This window comes from Cryptomeria japonica, chromosome 6, assembly GCF_030272615.1.
Source record: "Cryptomeria japonica chromosome 6, Sugi_1.0, whole genome shotgun sequence".
Classification (NCBI taxonomy): domain Eukaryota; kingdom Viridiplantae; phylum Streptophyta; class Pinopsida; order Cupressales; family Cupressaceae; genus Cryptomeria; species Cryptomeria japonica.
The window spans coordinates 656,830,211-656,848,234 of NC_081410.1; the positions used below are offsets into that span (position 1 = coordinate 656,830,211).

An 18,024-nucleotide genomic window follows, 5' to 3' on the forward strand; every position below is an offset into this window, starting at 1 on the left:
TGTAAAATTTTAGATAAAACTCTAAAAAACTATTATATAGTTTTATCTAACAACTTCACATTCAACTTGAAGTCTTACAAGATCATTTACAAGTATATAGTATTTTTCATAGTCTAAAGATTATTATATTTTGTCATGATTCAATTTCATAGATTTTCGAATGGAACACATTTACACATATTTCATGAGCTCTCAAAAATATTAATGATTCACTAGACACTCATGACATCTAAATATGCTCACTAAAAAGAGCACCCATCCCAATACTAAAATCACATCTAACAATACAATTTTCTCGAAGATAAAAAATATAATAAAATAATATCAAATTATAGAATAATATATATTTTTTAAACTATGAAAACAAACCAATCAATTCAAACCTCATTATAGACTACTAGTTTGAATCCAATTATGTGCAAGCATTAATACACTTATAAATTAACGGAGCACCTCATCATAGTTCAAAGAAAGATAAGGTGGGAGACTTGATGGCTGCAATGCAGACGGCAGGAGCATCTGCTCTTCCAAATGCAAATTATCACAATGAAATTTACAAGCCATCCGTAACGGGTTCGAGTCTCAATCCAAAATTTAGTGGTTGCAGAAGAAAATATGTAAATGGAAAACACAATTGCCTTGTCAGAGCCTCCATCGAAAAAGACCAACAAGAGATACAAATAGGGAGGAGACAATGGTTAGTTGAGACTGCTGGAGCAGGTGTTTCCTTTTCATTGGCTGCTCTTTCCCAAGGAATTGGAGTTGGAATTGCAAAGGCAGAGGATGTGGGCCTTTCAGAGTGGGAGAAAGTGCCCCTTCCCATTAATCCAGGAGTTGTCCTCCTTGATATTGCTTTTGTTCCAGACGACCCCAACCACGGTTAGTTGCTTATGAATTTGCTAGCCAATTTGTTGAATAACTTTTAGCAAAAATTACCCATTGTCTGTATTTTTTGAAATATATGGAATTATGCTCAGAATAAAGTTGTATGGTTACCAACTTATATACAGCCTCAGCTGGCTTTAGAGATCACTTGTTCTGCTTTGGGAGGGGTCAGGGTTGTACATCTCAAAAATAATATAACGTAATAGGATAAAACATTCTCCTTGTACGGAATTCTGGCACAAGGAAGATTTCATACTCCAAATCAATGTTTTACTTGACCGTGACCTAAAAACGATCTTTATCTTATTTTAATCCTAATCATCTATCTTTATCATATTTTAATTCTAGATAAGGAAGAAAAATAAATCCATTTTCTTTAGAGATATGTTGAATTGTGCTCAGAATAAACTTATATAGTCACGGAAACTCCAATATAGAGACTAGGACCAGGACTCTATCCCCACACTGTCCGTACATCTGATGACAGTGTCCTTGTTCCCATTGTTGAATCCACATTTTGTGATGACTATATTTATATATAAATATAGCTGTACCCTTATTCGTTTGCTCACACACACCCTGATTTAAATGGCGTTCTCATCTCCATACTAATTGAATCCTCAACGCCTGGCACCAAGTACCTTTGTAATAGAGATGTTAATTTTGTTGGTAATAGGCTAAACATTTTTTAAGTAATTGATGTTAGGAGTGTTTAGTAAGTTATTCTCATGAGCAGTGCTCTGGTCTCCATGCAACTGTGGAGTAAGAATACTGTTTAATGATTTTGAAGTAAGGGGAGTTTGTAGTATTTAATAACTTTTTTTTATGGGTAGGCTTCAGACCTGAAGTATGCAGACACCTTTAGGCAATGTTAGTATAAGAGATTTTTGTATTGGAGAGATTTCGGAGAGAATGTATGCTAATTGTTCAACCTCGGAACGTTTGCCCCATTTCCTGCTTTCAATTTAGAAAAACAGGTGCATGCAATGCTATAGAAGCCTATCTTATCTCCTATTTATTATCTATGCGGGCATAATCACACGCAACCTTCAGGTGTTCATCCCAGCACTTGTTTCCTCTTTGGCAAAACACTTTGGTGCAAGTCATCCCTGAGAAGTCTACCTCATCTCCCGATTATTATCAATGTGGGAATAATCTCACACAACCTCCAAGTGTTTCCCCAATACTTACTTCCACTTTGGACAAAATTTATGCATGTAATGCATGAGAAGCCTACCTTGTTTCACAGTTATTTAACAATGTGATGATAATCACACTCCCAAGACTTGGAATAATCTTCAAAGAAACTTGTATCGATATATGTGCATTAAATAATAAAAGGATTTTTGGGGTACCACTTAGTCTTACCATCTCAGCCATTAAATCCTAACGTTTATAGTTCACAGGTGATTTTTAGGGCACTAGTTTAGAATCGCCAGCCTAAATTTGGAATCCTCAAGGTTACATTTTACAGCTGAATATCAGCTGCTTCATTTCCAGGTTCACTTTGCATTCTTGGATTCTTAAACAATAATTTAGTATTTACTATCTCTTTATATTTTAAATGAGAATGAACCAGTTGTTTCAGCTTCCCATGAAGATGACTAGAATTCTGCTTTCTAGAAGAAAGCATTAGTGTATTAGGAAGTCATTTTGGGTGTTCCTCTGTGTTGGGTATTTTAACTCCTATTGCATTCTACGAATAGACTAGGATTAAGAGACTTAAGACTAAGTACTTAGAAAGACATTCAACAACAGTTGCAAAATTTATCTAACATCACGGTATGCATCCACAAGATTATACACAAGACTCCAAGATGTATGTGGGATAACCTTTCAGGGAAAAACCCACCACCAAAAGACGTTCAAAGTTATAATATTCTGAACCAAAACAGATTCAATATAACAAGGTCTAAGTGTCCAACTGAATATAAACAGATTCAATATTCAATATAGATGTATTCATTGAATACCCAACTGAATTTCAACTGTCTAATTGTCCAACCAAACCCATGGAATGTATGAAGAGTTGTGCGCCTATAATCTGTCCATAACTGACATCAACATACTGTTGGCAACAATGTAGCAAACTGAGAGGGGGTGGGGGGGTGAATCAGTTTGCACACAAACTTTACTTAATTTAAACACAAATTCAGATCTGATAATTAGCAATGAAAGCACAAATCAACACCACATCAATAACACACATAACACCAACAAGAATTATGCTTCGATCATCCGCAACACGCTACAATCACCATAAATGTCGCATAACACGAAGAACACCATCGGATCAAGAAAATGATCAATATCGCGTACAACGATCAATGCTGACCAACGACATGGATAGAACACGATCTAGAAACATCCACAAGCAACGTGAATCACCACTGAAACAACTGCAACCTCACCACTTACTAGATGTAATGTCCCCTACTTGATCTATTTAAATATACTAAAATTGATAGATTTTCTTCAATAAGTTACTAACAAGTGCTTGTCTATTTTCCTCATTAGCTGATTAATTTCATCAAACCCTGCTATACTTCAGTTTCAAGGGAGAAGGGTTTACATATGTTACCAAAGCGCTTAGAGACCAACTACAATAGGTTCCCTCAAAGTTTACAGATCCAAGCCCTTACCTATCTTGGGTCTATACCCTCAAGGCTTATGGGTCGCTGATCCTTACCCTATCTTGGGACTTAACCTATTGCTCGGATTTAGACTGCCCCTCTTTGGAACATCTCAATCCCATCTTCTTAAATACGGAAAGTAATAACATGATTTAGACTATAAGTATATATATTTCTTATATATATGAAATTAAGTATGACTGTCATATATATTGCGGTCCATATTAGTATTACTATTAATTCTGCATAAGAACATTATTGGGCTTCATATATTAAGCATACTTATTAAACACATCCCATGCATACCACCAAGAACAAGGATGTTACTGCCTGTAACTTAGTAACAGTTCTGATCTGATCCATGGTGATCTTACTAGATGCTTTTGATTCCTTTCCTTTATATCTCTCAATGTGAGGGAGAGGTCACACCTCTTCATCATGTATGCCCTTTGGCAAGAGACACACCCTTTCACCATTAGCACCCTTTGAAAAAGTGCAACTTTTCGTTATTTCTGCCCTTTGAAAGGGACACAACCTCTCATAATCAGATCTGCACTTCTCATTTCCAAATTATCCCCCCTCTCAAATGAGGTTCTCTTCTCCCTTTTATATCTCATTGTTGAGGGACTCACAACTTTTCCTTTCATGTCTTTTGACTTTTCATTAACTTAATTAATTTTTAATTAATCATATTTAATTATAGTATTTTATATTTTAATTTAATTTTAAATATTTTAATTTTATTATTATCATTTATTATTAAATTTTATTTCAAAGTGGGGACATTACACTAGAATCTTTATCATCATTATACCGAACCTCAAGAACATCAACTCAACTAACTGTCAAATGGAAAGATTCATTCGCGGATTTCCAAATAACAAACCATTTGAATTGAGGACACACCTGAACGTCCGAAACACTCTGCCAAATCCACAAACCAAGATATTGCAATTCCGGAGCATAATCCAGAATATCGAATAACACGAACAACTGAATATCAACCATAATACCGGATCTCACAACTCGATCAAATCACCATGCGGACCACTGAAACTTTTGCTGAATCAATTAGCGATAATCATCTCAAAAACCCATTAAACCGCAACAACTCATCTGCAACACATTGATCAAACCAACACATTTAATCTGACTGCAACACTGGAATACACAAAAGAATATGTTGACATCAATGAGAAAACAACATTCTAGCAAACTTCTCAACAATATCCAACACATACACTACTTACTACCAAGTGTGATGTCTCCACATGGATAATCACCTTGCATACATGGCCACTGCTACACATTATGAGTCAATAGTTACAATCTTTACACTGTCGGTATTAGTATGTTTCCAACATAGTCACCACTACTGGCCTGTTGCTTGTGGTAGCTCATACAAACATTACACCAATTCTAACTGCTTGTGATACCTTAGAACACCAATTCTAACTTACTACCAAGAGTGATGTCTCCACATGGATAATCACCTTGCATACATGGCCACTGCTACACATTATGAGTCAATAGTTACAATCTTTACACTGTCGGTATTAGTATGTTTCCAACATAGTCACCACTACTGGCCTGTTGCTTGTGGTAGCTCATACAAACATTACACCAATTCTAACTGCTTGTGATACCTTAGAACACTTGGAAAAGAGTGAAAGTTTTTGGTCAAAGTTGTGAGGGATATTACATTTTGTCTTCAATACTTGTCAGTTCTGAAATCTCCCATAATGATCTATTGGTGGACATTGGTGGGGGTCCCTGAACCATTGTGAACAACATACATAAATGCCCTTCGAGGGGCACTCTATGTTTATTGACCCAACAATCATTGTCAGGAACTACCTTTAGATGAAAATAAATAAATAGCCTAAGAGATCTTGTATGTCATAGCATGGAATAATGTCTTTATTAGCCTCAAACTCATTTATTTCTTTGTTTATTCTGATTATGACATTGGTCCATAAATGTAGCATCATAGACCTATATTCATTTGTAACCTTGGGTGAAATAACAGGTAATTGAACTGGTTTGTAATTCACATTAGTTTGTGGTTCCACCATTGTTGTTGAATTCCAAGTGATGTGCTTTGATTTAATATCCAACTTAGCATCTGGAGACTAGTGTAAAATTATTTAAAGCGGTGAGCTGGGAAGGCCTTTTTCCCACTTCAGCATTGTAGGTGAAAATAGAAACAGAGGCTAGTAGAACACTTTTTTGGTTGATCTTAGTAGAACCCCAATCTATCTGTTGACAGATTTTCACCAATGAATTGTGCTAAGTTACTAACCAATTCAATTCACCAGCTTATCTTTGAAATAACTGTAATCTTTGAAATAACTGTAAGATTTATTATAGTTTTCTTTATTCTTATTAAAGATTTCAATATTATTCTATTTAGTCAGTAAAGCAGGGGAATCTTTTTCACATATTTCTTTCCAATTGATCAATGGCTTAAATTGTTTACCAGGCTTTCTTCTTGGTACAAGACAAACTCTGTTGGAAACAAAGGATGGGGGCTATTCTTGGTTTCCACGATCAATCCCTTCAGCAGAAGACGAGGACTTCAATTATAGATTTAACTGCATAAGTTTTAAGGGAAAGGAGGGTTGGATTGTTGGAAAGCCAGCCATTTTACTTCACACTTCTGATGCTGGAGAAAGCTGGGAGCGTGTACCTTTAAGTTCTCAGCTTCCTGGGGACCTGGTAAGGTGCTTTTAGTTAAGATTGAGTTTAATTATGTAAAAGGGTCTTGTGGCTGATTTAACTTAGGATTATATATCCATGTAGGTATATATTCAAGCGACTGGTGAAAAAAGTGCAGAGATGGTCACCAATGAAGGAGCCATTTATGTAACTTCAAATAAAGGCTACAACTGGAAGGCTGCTGTGCAAGAAACTGTTTCTGCTACCTTAAACCGGTAGCTTGCCATGTTAAATAACTTTTGCATAAATTTCATGAATAGAGTTTGGTTTTTAGAGAGAATGGATGCTATTTTTTTGTGGTAGATGAATTGATCTGGTAGGGTTTGGCACTTGATATTTATTGCATTGCACATGTGCTTGACACCTGAAATTGTTTCTATCTCATAGTCACAATCACGTGTATAGGTGCGTAGATAAATGTTTGTGTAGTGTGCAATATTGGACCTCCTTGCACTCTACCTGGCCTCTTTATTTTTATATATCACGTTTTAGAAGGAAGCTAAAGGGGGCAGACAATAAATACTCTCCTATGGTTCCATGACTCTGTTGCTTGCTGTATTAGATGTTTCTTTCGTCCTTGCATCTCCATCTCTTTCTGGTACGTGTTCATATTAATATTCCAACAATGGGGTGTTGGCAAGTCCTTGTGTCCAATCACAGTAGATTGGAAGTAAACATATTCTGTAGACCCTGCTGGAGCTGGTACAACAAAGTACAGAACTTTTGGACAATGTTTTTTTATCTTCTTCAATACAAATGACTGTCAAATTGCTTAGCTGAATGGATTGCCTGCTTTGCCTTTCCTCAAACAGCAATTTATCTTTAAGTATGGGTAAGAGGAGAGAGAAGGGATGTTGATGATTAACTTTTCCAAATATTTATACATTGAAGATACAAAGTATGCGTGCCTCAGAAGAGCTGCGTTTTGTTCTGTAACTTGTTAGAGACCGCTTTCATAAACTTGTAACCTAGGGAGATAACCCAGATTGAGAGTTATAGTTAAATAAAGACATGATGTTTCCACAGTCCATGTAATGAATTTGTAAACACTCTGGAGAAAAAAATATGTGCAACTTTTTTTGTATCAACACATCATCCATTATTAGGAAGAGGATAAAATTGATCTACATTTGCGGAACCAGCTTTTAAAAGAGAGAGAAAGACATGACACAGAAAAACAAGAATCAAATGGGAGGACTAAGAGACAATTAAGATGAAAAAAGAAGATAAGCGTCAACATATGATGCAACACTAGAACAACAATAGAAAATAAATAAATAGTGAGTGAAAATAATGTTAGGTGATTTATGAAAAAAATAGTAATGCAAATTGCAATAAAGAAAAAATTACTATTAATATAAAAAGTCAATATTATGTAAATATTTTAATGATAAAAAATGTAAAAAAATAATGAATGTAACAATAATGAGATAAATGGAAAAGTGTAAAATTGACATGCAGATAGCCTTAAATAGAGGAGCAATAATGATAATCAAGCTGTAAAAAAGGCAATAAGTATAATTAGTAATAAGAGAAAAATAAAAAAACGTCAGAAAAATGCAAATAATGCAAAGAGACTAGGATAAAGATGGAAAGGATTGAAACAAAATTATTAAAATTTCACAAAATAAAAGAAACAATGGGAACCAAAGAAATGCTAAAAAATAAATAGGAAGGGTGCAATGAGGGAGATAGAAAAGGATAGGGAAACGATGAGCTAGGAAGAAGGAACACGAGGGTTAAAAGGGAGGCATCAAAGGCGGTGGAATAGGAAGAACCTTGAAGAAATGTTGCGGAAGAGGACGAGGCAAGGCGAGGAGAAGAGAAGGATGTGGGGTAATGTGAGAAGACCCCTTAACCAAAAGGGGGGGAAAGTAATTGAAGCTTAATAGGGGGGAACAAGCCAAGTCTAGGAGGGAAGGTAGAAATAAATTAGAGGGAAGAGGAGTTGGTTTTGGAAGGAATATAGAAGAAGGTTTCAAGTAGGGCTTAGGCTCTACTGTAATTGGCCTGTTCCAAGAGGTTTCTGGTTTCTTAGAGAATGTTCCAGAACTGTTTGAGACTTACTATTTTTAGTAAGTGTTAGTTTTGACACCGTTTGGTCAGTTGGGAGTCTGGCCTGACTTCCTATATTTAGCAGTTACTATTTATAGTTACTTCTATTTTGGCAGCTGGTCATAGTTCAGTCTTCTCCCAACTTCAACATGCAACTTCTTCAGTCAATAGGTTTTGTGTGTACCTTCCAGAGCTCTTTTTGGTCACTTTGTTCATACTTACTATTTCTAGTAAGTCATAAGATGATTTGTGGGTATCATGGCTATTTCTGGATAGTCAGTTATTGCAGAAGTTGATAGCGTCATGGTGATTGGAGTTTTATGGATATTATATTAAATAATGTTCGAATAATAAAGTAAAATTAAATATTTAATTTTACATTATTTAATATGATAAAGTGAATTTATAAAGTAATGTAATAAAGGATAGGGATATGGGGCTTACCATCCCCCCTTCTGACCAAACCATAGGGGATGTCCATGGTACTGGACCTTGTTTGAAATCTGATGACTTTGAGGTTAGCAACAATGGTGGGGATAAGCCATTTTCCCAGATCTTAGAGATTTTGATTTTGGATCTAATAATGGGGAAGAAGACCTATCTGGAAATAAATCTAAGAAAAAAAGGAGGAAAAGATCTCCTAAGGCATCTAAGGAGATTTCAGTTAGGAAGGAATCATTGGGACCCGAACAGCTCTCTGAACTGAGGGAGAAAAGAGGTAGACCACTTTCAACAGTGGCTTTTGATGCTAGTCACCTCTCTAATCCCAAGGAATGGCCTAAATGCTTCGAGGGGTTTAAGTCCCCGATGGACACTACTGAACAATCCTCCTAATGTTGAAAGCCATCTCATGGAATCAGGCCCCTGATAGAAAATATGTGGTCAAAAGATTTCTAAATATGCACAAGGATATTGACTGCCTTATGCTCCAGGAGCTAAAATCAGTGGGATTTACCATAGAAGTTAGTCTAAAATCCATTTGGAGGGAGGCCACTCCCTTCTATACCAATCACCCTAAAGGAAGAGGTGGAGCTGCAATTTTATTAAACCCTAATTGGGCGAATAAGGTGACAAGATGGGGGCAATCCCCATGTGCAAGGGCAGTATGGGCTATCATTCAGAATGACAATTCCACCTTTGGCATTTGTTCAATTTATGCCTCCAATGACTACCGAGAAAGAGGGATTATGTGGGAATGGCTTGCTAACTTGGAGGATATCCCCTGGTTCTTGGGAGGAGATTTCAACATGGTAGTTAGTGCTCAAGATAAACATGGAGGAAACAAGGTTGAATGGAAGGGTGCTGAGAGAGTGCAGTGGGAAAGGATGGTTAACAAGATGAGATTGATTGATCCTTTAGCAGGAAAGAAGGAAGAGTATAAATCAATATGGTACACTTGGTGTAATCATCAATAGTATAATAAAAGAGTCTATTGCAGGCTTGATAGATTTTATTTCAACAAAGATTTCTTCGAAATTGCTAAGAATGATGAGGGTGTTCAATAATGCTGTCATACCATATACATTATCAGATCATCATCCTATTATGGTTGGGCTAAAGATAACTGATAGTAGGGTGGCCCCACCAAACCCTAGCTCGAACTTTAGAATGAACACTAGTCTACTAATGGATGAGGACCTGAAATGTGCCCTGTGTCTGGTCAAAATGTTTAATAAATATGGTAATTGCCAAATGTCCAACATTGACAGATGGAAACAGAATGTTAAAACCTGGACCTCACTCTGTCAAGCTGTGGGTAAAAAGAAGGCTAAGGATGTGTTGTGCGTTGCGCACGCTCCCTGTCGCTGACAGGGCCCCCCTTCCTGTTTTGAGCTTTCCGTCGTTGCCCTGCTAAGTTTCGTGCAGAGTTTCTCGCGTCTCTTCGAGCGAGTCCGCGACTGGTCCGTGAAGTGATTGATGTAAGAGTAATGAGCCGATGAATCTTCCCGACTAGTCTAGCTCTCGGGCGTGAACGCCAAGAGTTTTGTTCGAAGTTTTGAAAATCACCTTAGGTAGGCGTAAGGTAGTAGGGATTGGCGGAGCCCGCCAAGCAAGGATAGTGCGCCTAAAGGTCGCACGAAGACCCAAGTTGCCATTTTTCGCACAATAGTTGTGAAGCAGACTGCATAAGGATTGTCGCCGCGATGTTTATAAGATTTGAAGAAAAGTTGATTTTCGCCTGCTAATGAACGATCAAATTGCCTGGCCAAATGCCTTAGAATTCTGAAGCCTCCTAAAACCAAATTTGTGAAATCCGGCAAAAGGCTAGTCTGAGGTTCGACGTTTCGTGCAAGTTTTCAAAATTGCCTAAGGGGCAGATTTCGGACCCAGAGGCCCGAAGGGGTCAGAATTTCACTAAGTTAATCTTGCCAAAATCGCCCAGGGGGTCGAATTTTGGACCCTGGGGCGAAAATTTCAAAATCTGATGCTTTCCATTTGGTCCGAAAATAATGCGAAAGCCTTTAAGTATTGCAAAAGATGGTTCCAGGTCTGATAATCGCTAAAAATGTCCAAATTCGGACCCTGGGACGAAGGATGGAGGGCGTAAAATGCAAAGTTTTCCTCAGTCCCCGAAAACGCCTCAGAACCCCCTATTTTCGGACCCCAGCTCCGAAATTAAAAAAAAACGGCTAATGTAAAGAGCACACGCATATGGGCGTTCAGGTCTGAAGTTCGCCAGATGTGTTTCCAACTCCGAAAAGCACATGGGCGTTACATTTTCGGACCCCAGGGGGAATGTGTAGGTGCGAATGTCGCAAGGGGGAGCTCAAAGTCTGAAAACCTTTAACTCGCCCTTTTTCGGACCTTGGAGCGAATTTTAAAAAATGGAGATAAAGTGCGAAGTATTCTGAAGACGCTAAAAGCCCCGAAATCACTTAAGTTTTTCTTTTTCGGACCCTTGGGATTAAAAAGTATAAAATGCGAAATGTTCCAAAAAGGGCCTTGAGGTCCGAAATCACTTAAAACGCTCAAATTCGGACCTGGGAGTGAAAAATTAGAAAAGTGGAAAGTGTGTCGAGTTTTTAAAAAAAAACACATCTAGGTCCGAAAATCGCGAAAATGCTTTTAGGTCCGAAAATCGTGAAAATGCTTTTAGGTCCGAAAATCGTTTAAAATCATAAAGTCCTCAAATTCGGACTTGGGAGCGAAAATTGGAAAGAGTGAAAGTGTTATAATTTGCAAGAGGGCGGCCAAGGTCTGAAGTTTTATTTACGAAATGGGGCGAATGCTCCGAAGTATTCCCAATCACGGAGAGTAAATTCATTCAAACAATCCGAAGTTTTTGCTTGCAAAACGCTTGGATGCTTCGAAAATCGCAAAACGCCCCAAGGATCCGAAGTTTCGGGCGAGGCATTGAACTTCAAAAATCGCAAAAATCACGAAGGACGGCATAGTTGAAAGGGTCGACATAGCTTGCAAATAGCGTTTAAAAGGCCGAAGTTTTTTCCAAATCGCCACAACCCCTTCCTTTGGATAGCGACAACGTCTAACATAAGCTGCGAGTATAGCGTCCGAATCCGAAGTTTTCCATAGGCGTCGAGCTCTGAAGTCATCGCAAAATACTCTCCAAAGCGCTTGAAGCCGCAGAAGGTTAAAATCACAAAGTATACCTCAGGCTCCAAGCTCCGAAATATAGAAGCACGTTGAGGTCCGAGGTTAGTCTGAAGCCACCAATAGTGAGTTAAGGATCCGAAGTTTTGGTGAAACCATTGAAGTCCGAGAATATCTCCAAAGTACCGAGAGCATCCCAGCTCTGAAATTTGCAGGATCATCTTCTAAATCCGAAAGTTACTTGCAAACAACGCCAGTGCTCCGAAAACCTTCAAACGCCCAAAACCCCAGCAGGTGAAATCGCGAACTTTCCAAGTTGCAAAAGAGGAAGTGTTAGGTCCGAAGTTTTCCTCAGGCTCCAAGCTCCGAAATTCGCCAGAGGTGTGCAAATCGCGAAATATAAGACGCGAAATTTGCAAAACTTGCAAGGAGGAAAACGCAGTTCAAAATTTGAAAACCCTCCGAGGTCCGAAAACAAGAAGGTAAAGTGTTGCATTAACTCCTCCTAATCATTTAAACTCAGATTGCCAATCACCCAGGGTAAGAAGAAAACCATTTAAAATGATAAGTTCTCTTTTGTCCAGCAACCGCGAAAATTTAAAACAAAGAGATAACCGTTGGAATTCAAACTTTGCAGGATCGTCCGTTCATTTCACGTGACAAGGTTGGGTAATCTCTCGCCATTCGCTCCCATCAGGTAAGTACGCTTTTTTGCGTATGATCATTTGAAAAATGCTTAAATCAAATAGACAAATGCGTAAAATTTGATCTCAATGCTTGAATTCTTGAAATTTGCATCTCTTTTGCTCATAAATGTTGTTCAAAGCACTCGAAAATTTAGAAATCCACTCTTAAGGCTTCACCAAAAATTGCATCTCTTTTCAAACTTAGGAAAATTTTCATGCTTTGCCTCTATTGAAAATTAATCCAAAATCCATAAATGATAAGTATAAATGCGTAGTCAGGAATCTTCATGAATATTCTGGTTTCAAGATTGATCAAGCTGTTGGCTAGAAATATTGCTCCATGTCCAAACTAAACTTTAAATTAATCTCGGCATGCTGGAGCGTTTTGCTATATAACCCGCATTACTTTTCTTGTATCACCTCGTAATCCGCGTCCGATTGTGTAGGATAAATGCCTAAATCAGCGGTGGAATCATCAAAAACCCCTGCTGCAGCCGAAACCTCACAAGCGTCCAAATCAGATATCCCGCGTAAGGTTGAAAAGATGAAGTATCAATATCAGAGGGGAGGATTGCGGGAGTTGAAAGTTCAGAGCGTCTGGGATAACATTGGTGATACTGACCTTGGCCATATCGATATTCAGGACTTCAGGAATCGGGTCTTCTCACCCAACGCATATGGCAGGCCTAGGCAGATGGTGGAAAGTGGCATTGCCCAAGCGGCGGGTTTTCCTCCAGCGATACAGAACTATGAATTAGTAGTGGAGGTTGCTTGGCATTATGAACTGAAATCCAGACTAGTGCTTCTGGAGAATATGACTATCGCCGACTTCTCCCCTGAGGCTATTGGTGATGCATTTGACATCCCCTTTCCAAATAATCCCACAGCTACAACCATAGACGAAGCACAAGGGGCATATGATATGAATCCGGCCCGATGCAAAGCACTGATCAACGAAGAATGGTTCAAAGAGAAAAGGCCTTCAAGCACCAGGATTGTGAAAAAGACCCCCAGGAGTGATTTTCATAATGAACATGGGGATGTGGTCACCTTACTCAGCCGAGTCATGGGACTTCCTAAGTCCAGCTACTTTGAAGAATGGATGTTCTATTTTACAGAGCAGGTCTTCGCCGGAAAGTCTAAGTTTGACTGGGCCCAGATCATAAGTGATAACATCCACACTCAGCTGATTGAGCTCGAAACGAAGTACTTCACCATGACCTCTTATTTGATCTATATGTTCGCCAAGAACCAGCCACTGCCAGGATTGATAATGAAAGGTGAAATCGGGAATGGGCCCGGTCAGGTGAAAGTCTATGATTGTTACCCACAGCTGCACTACCAGGATATAGCTCAGAGGGAAAAGAACAGCCCGACTTATGCGGTTGGTCAGTATGAACACGTCAATGACACCTTCACAATGCGCCTGGTGAGGCTAATGCAGGGAGGGTTACACATAAGGCTCTTGGAGCAAGCTACTACTTTAGTGCAGAGGTATGGAGCCTGGTTCATTCAGTTCCCCAGGTTTTCCTACATCCGAATAGCTGGCTTCGATGGTGCTCCCCTCCGACTTCCACGGTATCCAACTGACAAAGTAATTCTTATGGAGGTTGCAAGGCAGTCACGCCTGACCGGCATCTTACTCCGAGAAAGCAAGCAGGCTGGATTCACATTTCCTCTGATCATAGGCAGCCATGATGTCCACTTGAAGACCCCTACCCTAGCAGAGGAGTCCCTTGCAGAGTTGGCCTCTTATGGCCTACAGAACCATTTCCCAAGAAAATACTTTGATCACGATAATCTGGCAAAAAGAGCCTATGGTCGAAGGTACAGAGCAAAGGAGTTAGTTGAAGACTATTGGAAGAATTGCTTTGATGACTACGAGGTCAGGCGACGGGAATATTCCAGATTGAGTGTGCAGCAGATGCGACTCTTTGAATACCATCGGGTCCCAGATCAGCTCACGGACTCAAGAAATTGCCTCCCAAGTCCGAGAATTTGAAGCAGTAAGGCATCTCTTACCAGGCGTTGATTGGTCCCAGGACCCAATCACAGATTTCGAGGCAGTTATGGCAGCCCCAACAAGGTACACGGATCAGTGGTTACATCAGCAGATCGAGAGGCTAGTCCATGAGGGAGTCCAGTTCACTTACCATTTGATGGGTAGTCTCGATTCTCAGTCTTCAGAAGACGAAGGAACATCTAGTGCACCTCGGGAAAGAACTGAGAAACCAGAGAAAAGAAAGAAGGCTAAGGCTTGCAGAGGAACTCGGACGTCCAAAAGAACAAGAAGGGAGAAGATTCCTATAAAGAGGTCGGAGGTCACTTCATCTTCAAAAGATCCCAGTTCGTTCGACGATGCTATAGAATTGGATTGCGTACTTGCTCCGCCCTCCTAGAGCGACATCGATGCATTTGAGGCCAATGATCCTCCTGCACCTGATGTACTGGACACTGAGCTAAGAGCCCTCGAGTTGACCGAACTAGGTAACCAAATAGGAGGAGAAATCCCATCCACCCAGGGGGTCAAAGTGCATGAACCTACCCAACAAAGCCGTCACGAGTTGCTGCTCCTCAATACAGCCAAAGACGACTCCACCGTCGAGGGAGAACAAAGGATAGACGAAACTCATGAGCTCGAGAGAATTGAAGAGCAACCTTCACATGAAGATGTCGGGCAATTGTTCAGCGAAATAGGGGAGAATTCAGCTGCAAGCAAAGAGCTTCACACCTCTTTCACTCCTCCGGTGGTAGGGCAGCTGCGAATTTGTGGTCAATCGGTTGAGAACGTAGGAGAAAAAAATGTTGACTTGACCCTATCATCAACCCAGACAGTGCTTCAAGAGTGACTGATTGCCAGAGCTCAGCGCAGGGCCGCCACCAAAACACCCATCGATCTAGAGGATATCTTCTCGCGTATGGATCAAGCAAAAGCCAAAGGGAAGAAGAAACCAAGGGCATATTCTAGAGTGACCAAGGACGAGCAAAGGAATCGCACTCTTCATATTGCCACCCCGCCTGTAGACAAGCCAGCAGATTAGATAACACTGGCAGATTATAGCATCAGAACTGTCCCCATTGGACAAGCTACCAAAGAGCAAGAAAAAGAAGAATTTAAGGATTCAGTGCAGAACATACTCAGACAGCTCGAAGAGATCACAGCGGAAAAGGATATGTATTGGGCTCGTGCTGAGCAAGCCGAGGAATACATCGATCAGCTCCTAAGGCCATTACACAATCCCTCCGAATCCCATATTCCCCCGACAGCGTTGGTGCAAAGGACCACGATTGAATTTGAAGGAATTCGGGATACCGCAAAGGCTGTCAAGGAATGGATGCAAGACATCAAGAAAAGGGGAGAGGAGATCCTTAAGGAGGTAAAAGAAATGGCCCTTCATCGAGAGCTCACTCTAGTCAAGTTGTTGGAAGTAAAGAAGGAATCCCTTCATATGCACGAAGTGGCAGCCTCTACCCTTCCCCTCATGAGAGCTCTTTTCTGGACACATGCGCAAATTCCCACATTGTCTGCCATCCTAGATCCTCATAGCATCAGTGTTCTCAAGGAGTGGTACTGAACCATCACCATGAAGAATGACACCAAAGAAATTATTGACAAGGAAAGTGACGCATGTGAGGTAATTTTGGGAAACATGCAAGAACTAGGTAAGACCATCCTTCGATCAATGGTTTCAGGATGGATAAATGACCTGTCTGACAGTGCAATCCAGCTAGACTGGGAAGAAAGGTTGGGGATAGATAAGATTTCCTATTCCGCTAAAGACTTGAGTTTTGCTGGTCAGTTCCATTCAGATATATTATGCTTTGAGCGTAATCGCTCCAGCTGGAAGGACGGTTTAAAGCACGTGGACCAGTATCTCGAGGGCATGCAGTACAAAATTCGCCACCCTCCCATGCCTCCATTCAGTCTGCTCTTCCAGTTGTGTATCAAATTCTAGGAATACGTTCGCGAGGAACGAGCAGGAGGTCATGATTTATGGCGGGAATACCTGCATGGCGAGGATCAGTTTCTAGAGAAAGAGTGTGAGACCGAAATAGAGAAAGTAATTTCTCAAAAGTGCTTTTTTCCCTCCAAATCTTAAAAGTGCACTTTTGCACAAAAAGGTGACAGTTGACTTTTGGTCAACAAATGTAAGACTTTTTTTTATGCACCTTTTTGGATTGTTCCAAATTGTTGTAATTATCCCTTTTTGGGTAGTTATTGCCCATTTTGGGGTAGTTGTTGATATTTGCCTCCCATTTATGGGTATGGGCAGCCATGCTTTATGGATGAATCTGGGCCACTTGTTTAGATTAAATCTAGGCCATTCATCCTTTTTGAAGCCTATTTAAGGGACTGGTTTTCCCTCTTTTTTGTAAGAAGTTCTTGGATTGTTGTGAAAGCTCTGGAGAAATTTACAGGAATTAATGCAATGAATTAAGACCGTTTTCAAGTTTCCTTGTGAGTGCATGGTCTCCTTCTTCACTTAATTTAGAAAGCTTTCAGTTATGTCTATTTATTTTACATAGCGTTTTTCAAATCAAGCATCTGATAGAATCCTTACAGTCCATACCATTATAGAACGGCTGATTGCTTTTCTTTCTGCATGGTTAATCTGGACCCTTTCATGCTTAGTTCGATTATCAAATACATACTGTGAATGTAGAAGTTCTAATATCGTACTTGATAATATGAAAATCTAGTTTCTCCTTTGAAGATTGCACTGGATTTATGCAAACATTGTGTCTAAATAGCTGGTGATGTTTAATCTAGTTTCCTGGAGGTGTCTGTCTGCTTGACTGAATTTGCTATCTTAGTTAGAATTTACAGTTCATGTCTTTCTATCCCTCTCTATCCTTCCCTCCTTTTTTTCCTTTTTTTATTCAGAAAATCTGCAGTCCTATCAAAACAGTCTGAAATTAACTGATATCATCCGATAGAAAGATCGTAAAAGTTCCAGGGAACTTATCCATAAATTGCCAGTTAAACGTAAGTCCCCCTTGTGTTTCCAGCAAAAACACATCAAGCCACTGAGAGATCCCGCAGTCAAGACCTGATAAAAGAAACCTTGAGGTTGTCTCCTTTGATCAAACTTAGAAAACAACATTAGAGACTTCCTTATCTCAAGAGAGAGTAGGATAATCAGTTGGCTATTCTATTCTGCGTTGGCCATATGGAGTTTGCAGCAATGCGATTTCATCCACGTCAACAGGATGCCAAAGCCTCTGAGTTACAACTGCATAATGCCCTCCAAGTGGCTGAGCTGGAGCTTCAAGGGGATCGTGAGAATGTATCACTCACCAACCAGCTTATTAGGGCCAAGACTGATCTTGGAAGATTGCAGAATCAGAAAATCAAAGGGTGGAGAACTAGGGCTAAATTAAATTGGTTGGATACTGGAGATCGAGGATCTAAATTCTTTTTCTAGCTTCTTAAAATGAAACAAGCCAGAGAAAAAATTGACACCATCTAGGAGCAGAATAATAACCTCTTTGAA

General features: G+C 39.7%; 1 protein-coding gene across 1 annotated transcript in view; it reads left to right on the forward strand.

Moving 5' to 3' along the window:
• The first annotated feature begins 447 nt into the window (after positions 1-447).
• LOC131033196 (photosystem II stability/assembly factor HCF136, chloroplastic) overlaps positions 448-18,024 on the forward strand; it is a 173,821-nt gene continuing 156,244 nt past the window's right edge. Inside the window, exons 1-3 of the mRNA XM_057964344.2 lie at positions 448-879; positions 6,001-6,236; positions 6,321-6,451. Coding sequence (XP_057820327.1) covers positions 492-879; positions 6,001-6,236; positions 6,321-6,451 — 755 coding nt within the window. The 5' untranslated portion in view covers positions 448-491. The remainder of the gene's footprint in view (positions 880-6,000; positions 6,237-6,320; positions 6,452-18,024) is intronic.